This window comes from Bufo gargarizans, chromosome 9 (genome assembly GCF_014858855.1).
Source record: "Bufo gargarizans isolate SCDJY-AF-19 chromosome 9, ASM1485885v1, whole genome shotgun sequence".
Taxonomy (NCBI): domain Eukaryota; kingdom Metazoa; phylum Chordata; class Amphibia; order Anura; family Bufonidae; genus Bufo; species Bufo gargarizans.
In genome coordinates this window covers 193,877,103-193,891,390 of record NC_058088.1, presented here as the reverse complement: position 1 = coordinate 193,891,390, position 14,288 = coordinate 193,877,103, and the positions used below count along the sequence as shown (strand labels likewise).

At 49.6% G+C, this 14,288-nt stretch overlaps 1 protein-coding gene across 1 annotated transcript in view; it reads right to left on the bottom strand.

The window, feature by feature from the left end:
- MED27 (mediator complex subunit 27) overlaps nt 1-14,288 on the bottom strand; it is a 117,469-nt gene that overhangs the window by 2,121 nt on the left and 101,060 nt on the right. The window contains exons 6-7 of the mRNA XM_044305870.1: nt 8,059-8,100; nt 2,082-2,159 (exon numbers count right to left, since the gene is read on the bottom strand). Of these exons, the coding sequence (XP_044161805.1) occupies nt 2,082-2,159; nt 8,059-8,100 (120 nt within the window). The remainder of the gene's footprint in view (nt 1-2,081; nt 2,160-8,058; nt 8,101-14,288) is intronic.

Sequence of the window (14,288 nt, the reverse complement as noted above, 5' to 3'; positions counted from 1 at the left end):
TGCCAAGAGATCATAACCGGGGGTCATTCTGACATCTTGGCTGCCGGTGGGTGCGGGATATTGGCACATTTATTGAGCTCCTGTCAGACTCTTCAGAAAAGGATCTCAGCTGGAGCCGATCGATCACAATCCCGCTCCCCCGGTGATCGTACACAGCATAACCTGGTGCCGGCTGTGCCGCAGGACTCAGCGTTACAGGAACTTTCCAATTGTCAGACCGGATCTCAAATTGTTGGGGTGGGATAGATGAGGAGGAAAGCGGAGGAAAGCAATGCAATGTGAGATGTTACGCAAGTCATCATTAGAGTGTAAGCTTCTATGTGCAAGAGTCTTCTCCAGCGTCATGTCGCTTCCAGTTTCTAAGCATTAGGGCTGTGTTCATCTTTATGTGTTGGAGTCTGAATTTTAAAGGTCTGAGTAAGTTTAGGAGTCTGGTCTGGGGTCTGAATACGTTTTAGGGGTCCGGATGAGGTGAGGGGTATGGTCTGGGGTCTATGAATGTTTGGGTCTGAATGAGTTCAGGGGTCCAGAAGCTGGATGAGTTTAGGTGTATTGTCTAGGGTCTGAAAGTGATCAGGCACCTGGATGAAGTGAGGTGTATGGTCTGGGTGAGGGTATGGATGAGGTAAGGGGGTCTGGATGAGGGGAGGGGGTCTGGATGAGGGGAGGGGGTCTGGATGAGGTAAGGGATATGGTCTGGGGTCAATGAGTTTAGATGGTCTGGATGAGTGTAGGCGTATGTTCTGGGGTCTGGATAAGTTCAGGGGTCCGGAAGCTGGATGAGTTTAGGTGTATTGTCTAGGGTCTGAAAGTGATCAGGCACCTGGATGAAGTGAGGTGTATGGTCTGGGTGAGGGTATGGATGAGGTAAGGGGGGTCTGGATGAGGTAAGGTGGGGTCTGGATGAGGGGAGGGGGTCTGGATGAGGGGAGGAGTATGGTCTGGGGTCAATGAGTTCAGATGGTCTGGATGAGTGTAGGCGTATGTTCTGGGGTCTGGATGAGTTTAGGCATATTATCTAGGGTCTGGATGAATTTAGGTGTCTTGTTTGGGGTCAATGAGTTCATGGGTCTGAATGAGTGTTGGTATATGGTCTGGAGTCTGGATGAGTCTAGGGTCTAAATAAGTTCAGGGGTCTGGATGAGTGTAGGGGTATGGTCTGGTGTCTGGATGAAATCAGGGGTATGTATGAGTCGAGGGGTATTGTGTACGGTCTAAAGTGTAAACTTTCTATACATTATGGCTGTGTTCATCTGTAAGCTTCGGGGTCTGGGTTTTGGGTGTCTTTACTGGGGTGTAAATGAGGTTATGTCTGATCATGGTTCCGAGTATGGTTAGGGATATGGTCTGGGGTCAGAGTAAGTTCAGGTGTCTGGCATCTGAATTTCGGGGGTCAGGATGAGTTGAGGCGTCTGGTCTGAGGGCTGGATTTGGGTGTCTTGTCTGGTTTTGCCACAAACAAATAATAAAACCTGATGTAAACAGTTCTTCCCCAGGACAGCAAAACTTTCACAAGACGACATCTTCACTGTTTACTGGACTGCAGACCCTGGTACCAGACCTGATCTAGTAGGTCTCGTATCCTCCAATAATCAATCATCCAAGGGACAGCAGTGGTGTCAGATTAATAGATGTTCTAAACCATCAGGCGGATAGTATGCTTACATGCTCCTTGGCAGCTCCAGAAGAGCTCCCTGCCATACACATGCACACACCAGCACTCTGCTGGCACATAGGGTTTGATGCCAGTGTCAACATGTGGAACAAGGAACAGATAAATGTTCCAGACCAAAGAATACTCCACTATATCTATCCATCTATTTCTTTAAAGTGCAGGTGTAATTCTGGGAGGAGGAGGTGGTGGATGAGGAAGAGGAACATGAAGAGGAGGAGGAGGTGGAGGGTCCCTTGGTGAAATTTTAACACAAGAACAATGGAGAACATGACGAGGGAAGGATAAAAACACAGAAAGAAATCAATGATCTCTGAACTGCCGATTCTGCAAATGGAAAACGTGGGATAAAGCTTCTCCCGCGTCAGTTGTGCCTGGTCATAAAGAGGTCTCCTGGGGCTCTACTCACCATAAATGACCGCACCACCACGTCGGGCATCTGTGGCAGCTGGTAATGCAGCAAGGCTGTTGTGGCGTGGTCTGTAACCTGGAACACATCACAGTAACAAAAATGTGAGGTCACGCGGCAAAATGCGTGAAACACAGCAAAAATAATAATGTGCGGTCACATCATGAAACGCGTTAAACACATAGCAATAATAACGTGAGGTCACAGCGTGAAATGCATTAAAGGGTTTTCCCGAGATCTGAATACTATCCTAGGTCATCAGTATCTGATCGGTGGGGGGGGGGGGGTCGGACACCCGCCAGTCAGCTGTTTGAGAAGGCAGTAGCACTGCGGCTGAGCACGATCCCACGCACATCCGCTATACACTGTACGGCGCTGTGCTCAGTAAGCACGGAGAAGGCAGCGGTGCTCACGGGTGTCAGAACCCCACCGATCAGATACTGATGACCATTCACGAGGAAAAGTCATTAGTATTAAAAACCTGAGAGAGGTCATGCTGCGAAACGCGTTACTTGGATAGCAAAAGCAACGTGAGGTCACACCATGAAATGCATTAAATACACAGCAACAATAATCATGTGAGGTCACGCTGCGAAACGCGTTAAATGCATAATCATGGGAGGTCATGATGCGAAACGCGTTACATGCATAATGTGAGGTCACACTGCAAAACACAGCAAAATAATGCGTGATGTGAGGTCACATCATGAAATGTGTTGAAATCATCATAATAATGGGAGGTCACTGCGAAACGCGTTAAACATTCAGAACTAATAATAAAGTGAGGTCATATCATGAAACATTAAATAAGCGGCAATAATCATTTGAGGTCGTGTCGCGAAACACGTTAAATACATATCAATAACAATGAGGTTAGATAATGAAACGCGTTAAATACATAGCAACAACCATGTGACGTCAAGCTGCGAAACGCGTTAAGTGCTAAGCATTTAATGGGGTGCAGATCTCCATGCCTCATAAGTTACGGACCCCCTCCTCCCCTTCCCCCTTAGTGGTGATCAAAGTTCGGGGGGGGGGGGATTATGGGGGCGCTAGGTGAATCCCCCTTAGGCGGAGCGGGCAGGTGGGCACCAGGATGGAGAAGAGCGGGGCTGGATCCGGAGATCAGAGACAGCTGCCCCGCCGCCAATTCCCACCTTCCCCAAAATTATTTGACACATCTAAACGTGTAACGACACATCTGGCGAGACGCGAGGCTGCAGGCGACAGGGCTGTCAATCGGCGGGACAGCCTTTATCCGAGCAAACGACGGCGAGAAATACATGGCGAGATCAATGAGGGAGCGGGAGAGACGAGAAGGAAGCTGAGGCGGGGGAGGAGAGCGCTGGGGAAGTTGTCAGAGACGGGAGTGAGAGAAGATGAAGGGAAAAGCAGATCAATGAGCGGGGAAGCAGAGGGATCATCGCCACCTTAAAGGGGATGTCCACGAATATAAAACACACACACAGTGCCACACCTGTCTTGTGTCCGGTACTGCAGCTCAACTGCACCGAGATATACGGGGCGCAGCTTGCAATACCGCATACAGCCAGGCATGGTGCTGTCTTTTGGGGAGGAAGAAGTGTCATGCTCCGCCCACAAGGCCCTGGTCTAGGCATAAAAGTGCATCAGATTTATTAATGGGTTTCTTAAAAATCAAAGGCAAATTTATTTTACGCAGAGAGCAATCCGGGTGAAAATGTTCAGACGCACAGGAACGGCGCTGAGACCCAATTCACACGCAAAGTGTTTGGCGGAATCGGTGTCTAAATCTGCCTGTCATCTGCCACATGTGAACATGCCCCTCGGATAGGCAGCGATATACGGGCGCAGGAAACGTCTCTGCCATCAGGACCAGAGGAAAGCTGAGCGACAACCCTAGCATCATGCAGGTGGTCACCCAGCTTTCCCAAAAATAGATACAGCTATGCAAAGACTGAACTGACCCGTGGGGGGCGCTGTAATGGAAGCCATATTGGTTGTAACACAGCTTTCCTATATCTAAAAGAAAGGCTGAATGCGCCCCTACAGGAGCTGTAATCACCCAGCTTTCCCAGAACCGGACATACCTAAGGAAAGGCTGAATGCGCCCCCACAGGAGCTGAAATCGCCCAGCTTTCCCAGAACCGGACATACCTACGGAAAGGCTGAATGCGCCCCCACAGGAGCTGTAATCACCCAGCTTTCCCAGAACCGGACATACCTACGGAAAGGCTGAATGCGCCCCCCCCACAGGAGCTGTAATCACCCAGCTTTCCCAGAACCGGACATACCTAAGGAAAGGCTGAATGCGCCCCCACAGGAGCTGAAATCGCCCAGCTTTCCCAGAACCGGACATACCTAAGGAAAGGCTGAATGCGCCCCCCCACAGGAGCTGAAATCGCCCAGCTTTCACAGAACCGGACATACCTAAAGAAAGGCTGAATGCGCCCCCACAGGAGCTGTAATCTCCCAGCTTTCCCAGAACCGGACATACCTACGGAAAGGCTGAATGCGCCCCCACAGGAGCTGTAATCACCCAGCTTTCCCAGAACCAGATAAGCAGAAGACTTCACACACGACGACTGGGGGAGCAGTTATATTTGCAGGTCATGTCTCTTTATTTAAAGGGCCCATGGACACTGCCGAGGGCCCCAGGTGCGAGGGCTCTGTGACTGGTGGACACGCTAGCGGTGTGATGCACTAGTCTTCATGCCGGCGGGGCGCACGCTATCTACTGTTCCCCTACAAAGCAGAACTGATAAATCCAATTTGCTGGTAACATCTGACCCTATTAGTCTCACGTTCGGGCTTCTGGGAAGACGGGCGCGGGGCGGCGTGGTGAAGTCGCGCCCTCTCTCACCTTGAGCCCGGATCGTCGATAGCCGGATCCATCGGCCTCATGAATGCATTCATGCGCCGGCTCTTTAGCTCGGTATTGACGAGAATATATTTTCATACATTAGCCGCATTGTCTCTGCAGTACGGAGCAGGAGGGTGCGCGCCGCGCGGCCTGGTCTGGACATACCTGCAGGGGGCAGGCTGCCGTCGAGGTCTGCACCAAGACTTTCTTCAAGGACAAGAAAACTTTACTCCAGACTTCACCAATCCTACAAACCTACTTGTGATAAAAAACGGTCTAACCCAGGATGGCGGCCTCCGCTGGGTGGGGACACCGACCGTTCCCTCTTCTCATCTATAAGTTCTGTCACCTCTTTGCCAGGGTCTAGGAAGCAGCTTAGTCACAGGGTCACCCAGGCCCTGCGATGGATCTACGGCTCTGGTGACCACTGCTTTTGTAATGTACAGGTCACACTCACATCCCCTGTGCCAAACCTTCAACTGCTCTGTTTGTGTCAGTCTTCACTGCACCTCTGGAATTCTATCAGTGAACTAGGAGGAACTGGATGAGCAGAGCTAGATGTCAATATGTTGTGGGGCTCCTGGACTGCCAGGGCCCTCTACATGGGCTGGCTGTTCACACAGCGGCTGTCCCAGTCATCTGAATGGGGTTTGCAGAAGTCCATGCACCCGCGCCATTCACATGGACAGAAGTGATGGTGCACCCCAAACCAGCGCACAGTACCGCAGCCAACGACTGGTGAAACGGTTAAAGCGGCGGCTATAATCAGGTGGCCTCCCGATGCTGCATTCAAGGGCGTTTTGGGCTTTTGTCTGGCCTTTCAGAGGCTCGGCAGACGCCGAGCGATGTGTTTACCGACTCCCATCATCTATTCATCTGGCAGCCGGCTACCTGCAGCTACGGCGCACACATCCTATTCACCGAAGACGATCGGGGAGGGAGAGCGGCTGGACGGCGAGGACGCTCTCCACTGCCTATTTGCTGGAGCCGTCTAAATGCCACGCAGCGGACTGAGCCCATCTGTGGTCGGCGGGGGAGCCATTCATCCTCCTCGGCGCTGCGCCCCATCCCCCTCCAGATCCTCCTTTTATCCGCCGTCTATTGTGGCAGACAATACCAGTCCGATTTAGACTCCGACGGCACAAAGGGAAGGCCGCGCTCTGCCCCGTGTGAAGTCCATGGCCGCCCCCGAGGGTGTCCAGTAATGTGCCGCAAATTAGTATTCAGCCCTCCAAATCCATACCGCACTATGGTACTGGGAAGATACAGATACCGCACTATAGTACAGGGAAGATACAGATACCGCACTATGGTACAGGGAAGATACAGATACCGCACTATAGTAACAGGGAAGATACAGATACCGCACTATGGCACAGGGAAGATACAGATACCGCACTATAGTAACAGGGAAGATACAGATACCGCACTATGGTACAGGGAAGATACAGATACCGCACTATAGTAACAGGGAAGATACAGATACCGCACTATGGTACAGGGAAGATACAGATACCGCACTATAGTAACAGGGAAGATACAGATACTGCACTATAGTACTGGGAAGATACAGATACCGCACTATAGTAACAGGGAAGATACAGATACCGCACTATGGTACAGGGAAGATACAGATACCGCACTATAGTAACAGGGAAGATACAGATACCGCACTATAGTAACAGGGAAGATACAGATACCGCACTATAGTAACAGGGAAGATACAGATACCGCACTATAGTAACAGGGAAGATACAGATACCGCACTATGGTACAGGGAAGATACCGCACTATGGTACAGGGAAGATACAGATACCGCACTATGGTACAGGGAAGATACAGATACCGCACTATAGTACAGGGAAGATACCGCACTATAGTACAGGGAAGATACCGCACTATAGTACAGGGAAGATACCGCACTATAGTACAGGGAAGATACCGCACTATAGTACAGGGAAGATACCGCACTATAGTACAGGGAAGATACCGCACTATAGTACAGGGAAGATACCGCACTATAGTACAGGGAAGATACCGCACTATAGTACAGGGAAGATACCGCACTATAGTACAGGGAAGATACCGCACTATAGTACAGGGAAGATACCGCACTAAGGGTTATTTTATTTATTTTCTTTGATACATTACTTCCAGCTATAATAATATACAGGTCTCGGGGCGGAGCCTAGTGATCACATGATTACTGCCACAGTCGTGTTGGCGAGAGCTGTGCCTCTCCTTTTCGGTGGGCATGGTGGCAGCGGGTTGTCAAAAAAACTGGCACCAGTAGTCGAGACCTCCTCGGACCCCCGTATCTGTCTCGTCAGAACCAAATTGATTGCAGCTTGAAGACTCCACATCCTTGGTGGGAATAGTCACGGACTCCAGGAAAGCTGGGTGATGATCATACCTGTGGTTTGGCTTCCATCCAGCTTTCCTAAGAACAGACACCAATAAAACGCACAGCAACTTTGTCGCTTTCTTCTCCTCTGGCCGGGAGTGCAGGGAGAGACGCATTTCGGGAGCCGAAGGTCTCGTAAGTTCAGTAAGGAAATTACTTCATCTCCGGTACAAGATTCTCCAGACAGCGTCCGGGTGGTGGGGCGTGCGTTCGGCGCACAGCGAGACGCGCTGCTCCCCGGACCCCTCCGGCGCGGCGGCCCCGTCATAAACAAACCTAATAAGATAGTTCTGCTGATGCAGCGAATATTGGGGAACAGAGCAGCAGAATAATTTCATTTCGCTCTACCGGGGCCACATCTGGCGGGGAAGAGGTCTCCGAAATCTCCGAGACTAAGGACGGCGGCTCTGTGCTGGTAATAGAAGAACTTCTGCATTATCAGATGCCAGATTAAAGGGCCGTAGCACAGAATTATAAAACATGGCTTCTGTCTCCCAGAAACAGCACCACCCCTGACCATGGGTGGAGTCAGGTACTGCAGCTCCACTGAAGTGAACGAGGCTGAACTGCAGTACCCTGCACAACCTGTGGACAGGTGTGGCGCTGTTTCTGGAGGACAGCAGTCATGTTTTAGGACTTTTTATGCAGTGTTATAGTAGGAAGTGTGTCTCCACTTTATACTGGGGTATCTGGGCAGGCGAGGTCGGTCAGGGCACGTCTGCTGCTCTTACCTTTTGGAAGACTTGATAGTTGGACTTCGACCATATGTCCAGCTGAAAGAAGAGAAAAGAAGGGTGAGAGGCGGTCACAAGTATAATGTATGGGGTGCTGCCCCGTTACCCCGCGCCCCTGACAAAGGGAGACTGAGCACATACTAAGCGGAGAACAGGACGGGGCTGCAGCACATACACCCCGCTACACCGATGCTATACACTGTACACCCCGCTACACCGATGCTATACACTGTACACCCCGCTACACCGATGCTATACACTGTACACCCCGCTATACTAATGCTATACACTGTACACCCCGCTATACTAATGCTATACACTGTACACCCCGCCACAGCGATGCTATACACTGTACACCCCGCCACACCGATGCTATACACTGTACACCCCGCTACACCGATGCTATACACTGTACACCCCGCTATACTAATGCTATACACTGTACACCCCGCTATACTAATGCTATACACTGTACACCCCGCTACACCGATGCTATACACTGTACACCCCGCTACACCGATGCTATACACTGTACACCCCGCTACACCGATGCTATACACTGTACACCCCGCTACACCGATGCTATACACTGTACACCCCGCTATACCGATGCTATACACTGTACACCCCGCCACAGCGATGCTATACACTGTACACCCCGCCACACCGATGCTATACACTGTACACCCCGCCACACCGATGCTATACACTGTACACCCCGCTACACCGATGCTATACACTGTACACCCCGCTACACCGATGCTATACACTGTACACCCCGCTACACCGATGCTATACACTGTACACCCCGCTACACCGATGCTATACACTGTACACCCCGCTACACCGATGCTATACACTGTACACCCCGCTACACCGATGCTATACACTGTACACCCCGCTACACCGATGCTATACACTGTACACCCCGCTACACCGATGCTATACACTGTACACCCCGCTACACCGATGCTATACACTGTACACCCCGCTACACCGATGCTATACACTGTACACCCCGCTACACCGATGCTATACACTGTACACCCCGCTACACCGATGCTATACACTGTACACCCCGCTACACCGATGCTATACACTGTACACCCCGCTACACCGATGCTATACACTGTACACCCCGCTATACCGATGCTATATACACCCCGCTATACCGATGCTACATACTGTACACCCCGCTATACCGATGCTATATACTGTACACCCCGCTATACCGATGCTATATACACCCCGCTATACCGATGCTACATACTGTACACCCCGCTATACCGATGCTATATACTGTACACCCTGCTATACTGATTCTACATACTGTATACCCTGCTACACTGATGCTATATACACCCTGCTACACTGATGCTATATACACCCTGCTACACTGATGCTATATACACCCTGCTACACTGATGCTATATACACCCTGCTACACTGATGCTATATACACCCTGCTACACTGATGCTATATACACCCTGCTACACTGATGCTATATACACCCTGCTACACTGATGCTATATACACCCTGCTACACTGATGCTATATACACCCTGCTACACTGATGCTATATACACCCTGCTACACCGATGCTATATACTGTACACCCCGCTACACCGATGCTATATACTGTACACCCCGCTACACCGATGCTATATACTGTACACCCCGCTACACCGATGCTATATACTGTACACCCCGCTACACCGATGCTATATACTGTACACCCCGCTACACCGATGCTATACACTGTACACCCCGCTATACCGATGCTATATACACCCCGCTATACCGATGCTACATACTGTACACCACCACACCGATGCTATATACACCCCGCCACACCGATGCTATATACTGTACACCCCGCTATACCGATGCTATATACTGTACACCCTGCTATACTGATTCTACATACTGTATACCCTGCTACACTGATGCTATATACACCCTGCTACACTGATGCTATATACACCCTGCTACACTGATGCTATATACACCCTGCTACACTGATGCTATATACACCCTGCTACACTGATGCTATATACACCCTGCTACACTGATGCTATATACACCCTGCTACACTGATGCTATATACACCCTGCTACACTGATGCTATATACACCCTGCTACACTGATGCTATATACACCCTGCTACACTGATGCTATATACACCCTGCTACACTGATGCTATATACTGTACACCCCGCTATACTGATGCTATATACACCCCGCTACACTGATGCTATATACACCCTGCTACACTGATGCTATATACTGTACACCCTGCTACACTGATGCTATATACACCCAGCTATACTGATGCTATATACACCCAGCCATACTGATGCTATATACTGTACACCCTGCTACACTGATGCTATATACTGTACACCCTGCTACACTGATGCTACATACACCCCGCTATACTGATGCTACATACACCCCGCTATACTGATGCTATATACTGTACACCCTGCTACACTGATGCTATATACTGAACACCCCGCTATACCGATGCTATATACTGTACACCCTGCTATACTGATGCTATATACACCCCACTACACTGATGCTATATACTGTACACCCTGCTATACTGATGCTATATACTGTACACCCTGCTATATTGATGCCCTATGGCTGCTCAGATGCTACATGCACGCACATGTACTGATGCTATAATGACGCCATACTACAAGGTAGCAGACCCCGGCCGTGTGACTACAGGCCTCCTCGGAGCCTCTGCCACCGCCTGGCATACACCGGGCACTGTAGTAATGCCCCCACCACAGCTAGTGGTTTTGAGAAACTGAACCAATTCCCAAATTTTCCAAATAATTATCTCTATTCCCCATTTACGTCATAAGTTTTAACCCAAGTTGCCCCTCCCCCCACCTGCCGGGACCACGCGCTGTCCTCCCGTGTATTAGCATAGCGGGGCAGGATGCCATTTTCTTTTTTTTTTTTGAAGGTCGTCCGAAGGATTTCAAAGTCGATAAACGAATCGCAACCTTCCGTGCATCTCATATCAAACAGTAACGGTGCCAGCCCCTATTATAGAAATCAGATGCGCCCCCTCCCCGCCGGAGCGCCCCCCCACCCCAGACAAGTTCTACGCTCGGCTTTGAAGTGGTAGGGAAGCAGGGATCCGAAATTACCCCAGAGACGGCTCTGGTGATCTTTGAAGCTCGGCTTTGATAGCTTTGTGCTTTTCACTTGCCGAGGTTCGGAGGATGTGAGCGGCCGCTGACGCGGGGTAATTAATGAAGCCGTAGTCTGAACAGACGACAAGAGGATTCAACGAGGGCGCTTACGCCTTCTAACTGCTACACAGACGGGGACATGCACTACAGAGCCCAGGAGGGACGGCAGGGGCCCCGGAGGAGCTGTCAGGATAAACGCCCTCGCTGCGCAAAAGAAACAAAGCAGTAACAATGTATCAGGTCCAGGGGATAAAGACTAGGGCTACACGTTGTGCTGTGGTCACATGACTATTTCAGAAGGAGATTTGGTTGCGAGACGGTTAGGCCGGGACTAAATGGCGACTTAGGTCTCATGACACGAAGATCAAGACAAGTAATGATCGGGAACATGAAACGCAACAGTCGGGAAAAATTGAAACGCGCTGAATATTTGGTCACAAGTGATGTTAAATCAAGACCGCAGCCATATCGCACTGTAAAATAGATGCGGACAAATGGCGAACGTTTTCAAGCAACCAACCTGTATGTGGTCGCACGTAGGTTTAAATATTGTCGCAAGCGAGTTACGGTCCCACACGAATCACATTGATCTCAGCTCTGAAGTAGTCTCGTGGGAATCGCGATAAAAAAAAATCCAGCAGGATTCGGACTGTTGACGACAATTTCACGGTTGCAACACATTGCACGAAGTGACGCGACTGTGATCATTACTTGCGACCTAAATGGATCTGCCCCTTTAACCCCTTCGTTTTTTCCTCCCCATGTTCCAATAGACGTAACATTTTTTTATTTTCCGTTCACATAGCCATATGGGGGCTTATTTTTTACGGGATAAGTTGTATTTTTAATGGCATGTCTTGTATTGGGAAAAACGGAGGGAAAAAAAAATCTTTGTAGGGTTAAATTGAAAAAAACCCCCACCATTCTGACAAGGTTTTTGGGGTTTTGATATTCAGGCGTTCATTGTGCGCTAAAAATGACACAATTTCCTTCTTCTGTGGCGCAATACGATTATCGCGATACCAAATTTGTAGGGTTTTTCTTATTTTACAACTTTTACAGTGTACACTGCGCAGGATATTTTTTTTCATATTTTAACAGTTTACGGACACTATGATACCGTTTTTTTTATTGTTTATATATTTTTATATGCAACATTGGGAAAGAGATTTAAAATTTAAATATTTAGTTTTTAACTTTTTTTTACAATAATTTTTACTCCTTAGGGGACTAGAACCTGCGATCTTTTGATCCCTTGTGCCATTCACAGTTCGGGCGCAAGCAGAAGGCAAATTGCGGATCTGCAAAACACGGATACCGGCCGTGTGTGTCCCGCATTTTGTGGAACGTAACGTCCTGCCCTCTGTAAAGCCGTCCTATCCTTAGAATAGGACATGTTCTATAGTTTTTTTTGCAGGGCTGCGGAACGGACATACGAATGCGGACAGCACATGGGCGTGCTGTCCACATCTTTTGTGGCCCCACTGAAATTAATGGGTCCGCATCCGATCTGCATGTTGCAAAACTAAAGCCACGGTCATGCGCGTGAGATCTGTTATGGTGAATGGGTGCGGCCTCTCTATCTGCTGAGTTGTGCCTCGTGCACAGCTCAGCAGGCAGATTACCATGACAGGCTCCAGGCTGCCATGGTACGCGATCGGAGCCCCGCGATTTCACTGCGGGAGCTCCAATCGGAAGGCAGAGGGAGCCGCATCCCTCTGCCTAACCTGACAGATGCCATAATTGATGTTGAACGCGGAATCTGAGGGGTTATATGACTGGTTTCAGCGACATCGCCGATCACGGTCAGTGTGGCCGGGTGCCTGCTGTATTATAAGTACAGGTACATCAGGGTGGCAGAAGAGGTTAAGGGGCACTTCCTTTGTAAAGCTGTTGAAAACTCTTTTTTTTTTACATTTCTTTGTTATATCTGTTTCTGGGAAAGCTGGGTTACCACAAATCACCCAGTATGTGACTACCTGAAAAGGATAACAAAAATCTGATTAATAAAGCAGGACGAGATAGAGAACTGTAGATCCATTACTGCCACGCCCCTTTTCTGCTTAAGAACTTGACTGGTTGCTAAGGACAATCCACCTGACAACCTCCTACGATACATTGTAACTAGGAAACGTAACCACAGCGACCAAACTGTTCACACTGCGACAGCATTCTGCATTGCTAATCAGATTTTTCTAAAAATATGGACCTATAATGCCCAGTGTAGGCAGACAATAGGGGTACCACTGAAGGCTGCACGGGTCACAGGATGGCGATCGCGCCCCTCATTACTGCTGACTTCATTATTTATGCGCTTTTCTCGGCACTGCGCCGGTGAAACATCTGCATGCTAACAAGGTCTTGTGCGGTGCCCTCTGCTCGTTAGGATGTGGCCTTTGGGTCTGAAGAGCATTATTTGCGCTGTAATCAGTCGGGGAACCTGATCCTCATATTAATGTCCGCGCAGTGAACCTGGTGCGCAGTATGGGTTAACCTCCACACCAATTAACCCTTCCTGATCAAGCAGTGTGAACGGGCAGGCGACTTTACCGGCTGCTGCTTTGTCATTTCCAGCGCCTCGGATAACCGCAGATGATCCGCAGCTGCATTATAGGTGTGCGAGGGGTTAACGCGAAAAGCCAATTACATGAGCACAGTCGGCTGTGAAAACCAAATTAATTTATTAGCTGTTCCAATGTTCCGGCGGACAGGAACCGATCCTTTTAAAAAAATAAATAAAACACATATTCATCTGTTCCCGTCTGCCCTTTTTGCTCGTCAATAATTTTCGGGAGTGAATATCCCTGAGTAACCCCGGATGTGACCATTACGTGCACACTGGGAGCAGGGAGGGGGGTGCTGGGAGCTCTGTAAATATCACAAGCGCCTCGGCCAGGCATTGTTTGCTGTGGCTCACCGCGACCTCCCGATCCAGCAACCGCCGATGCCAGCAGAGACCTGGCAGGAGGCCGCGTCACCTCGCCGTCTCCTTCCCTTGCTTTTTACTCCTT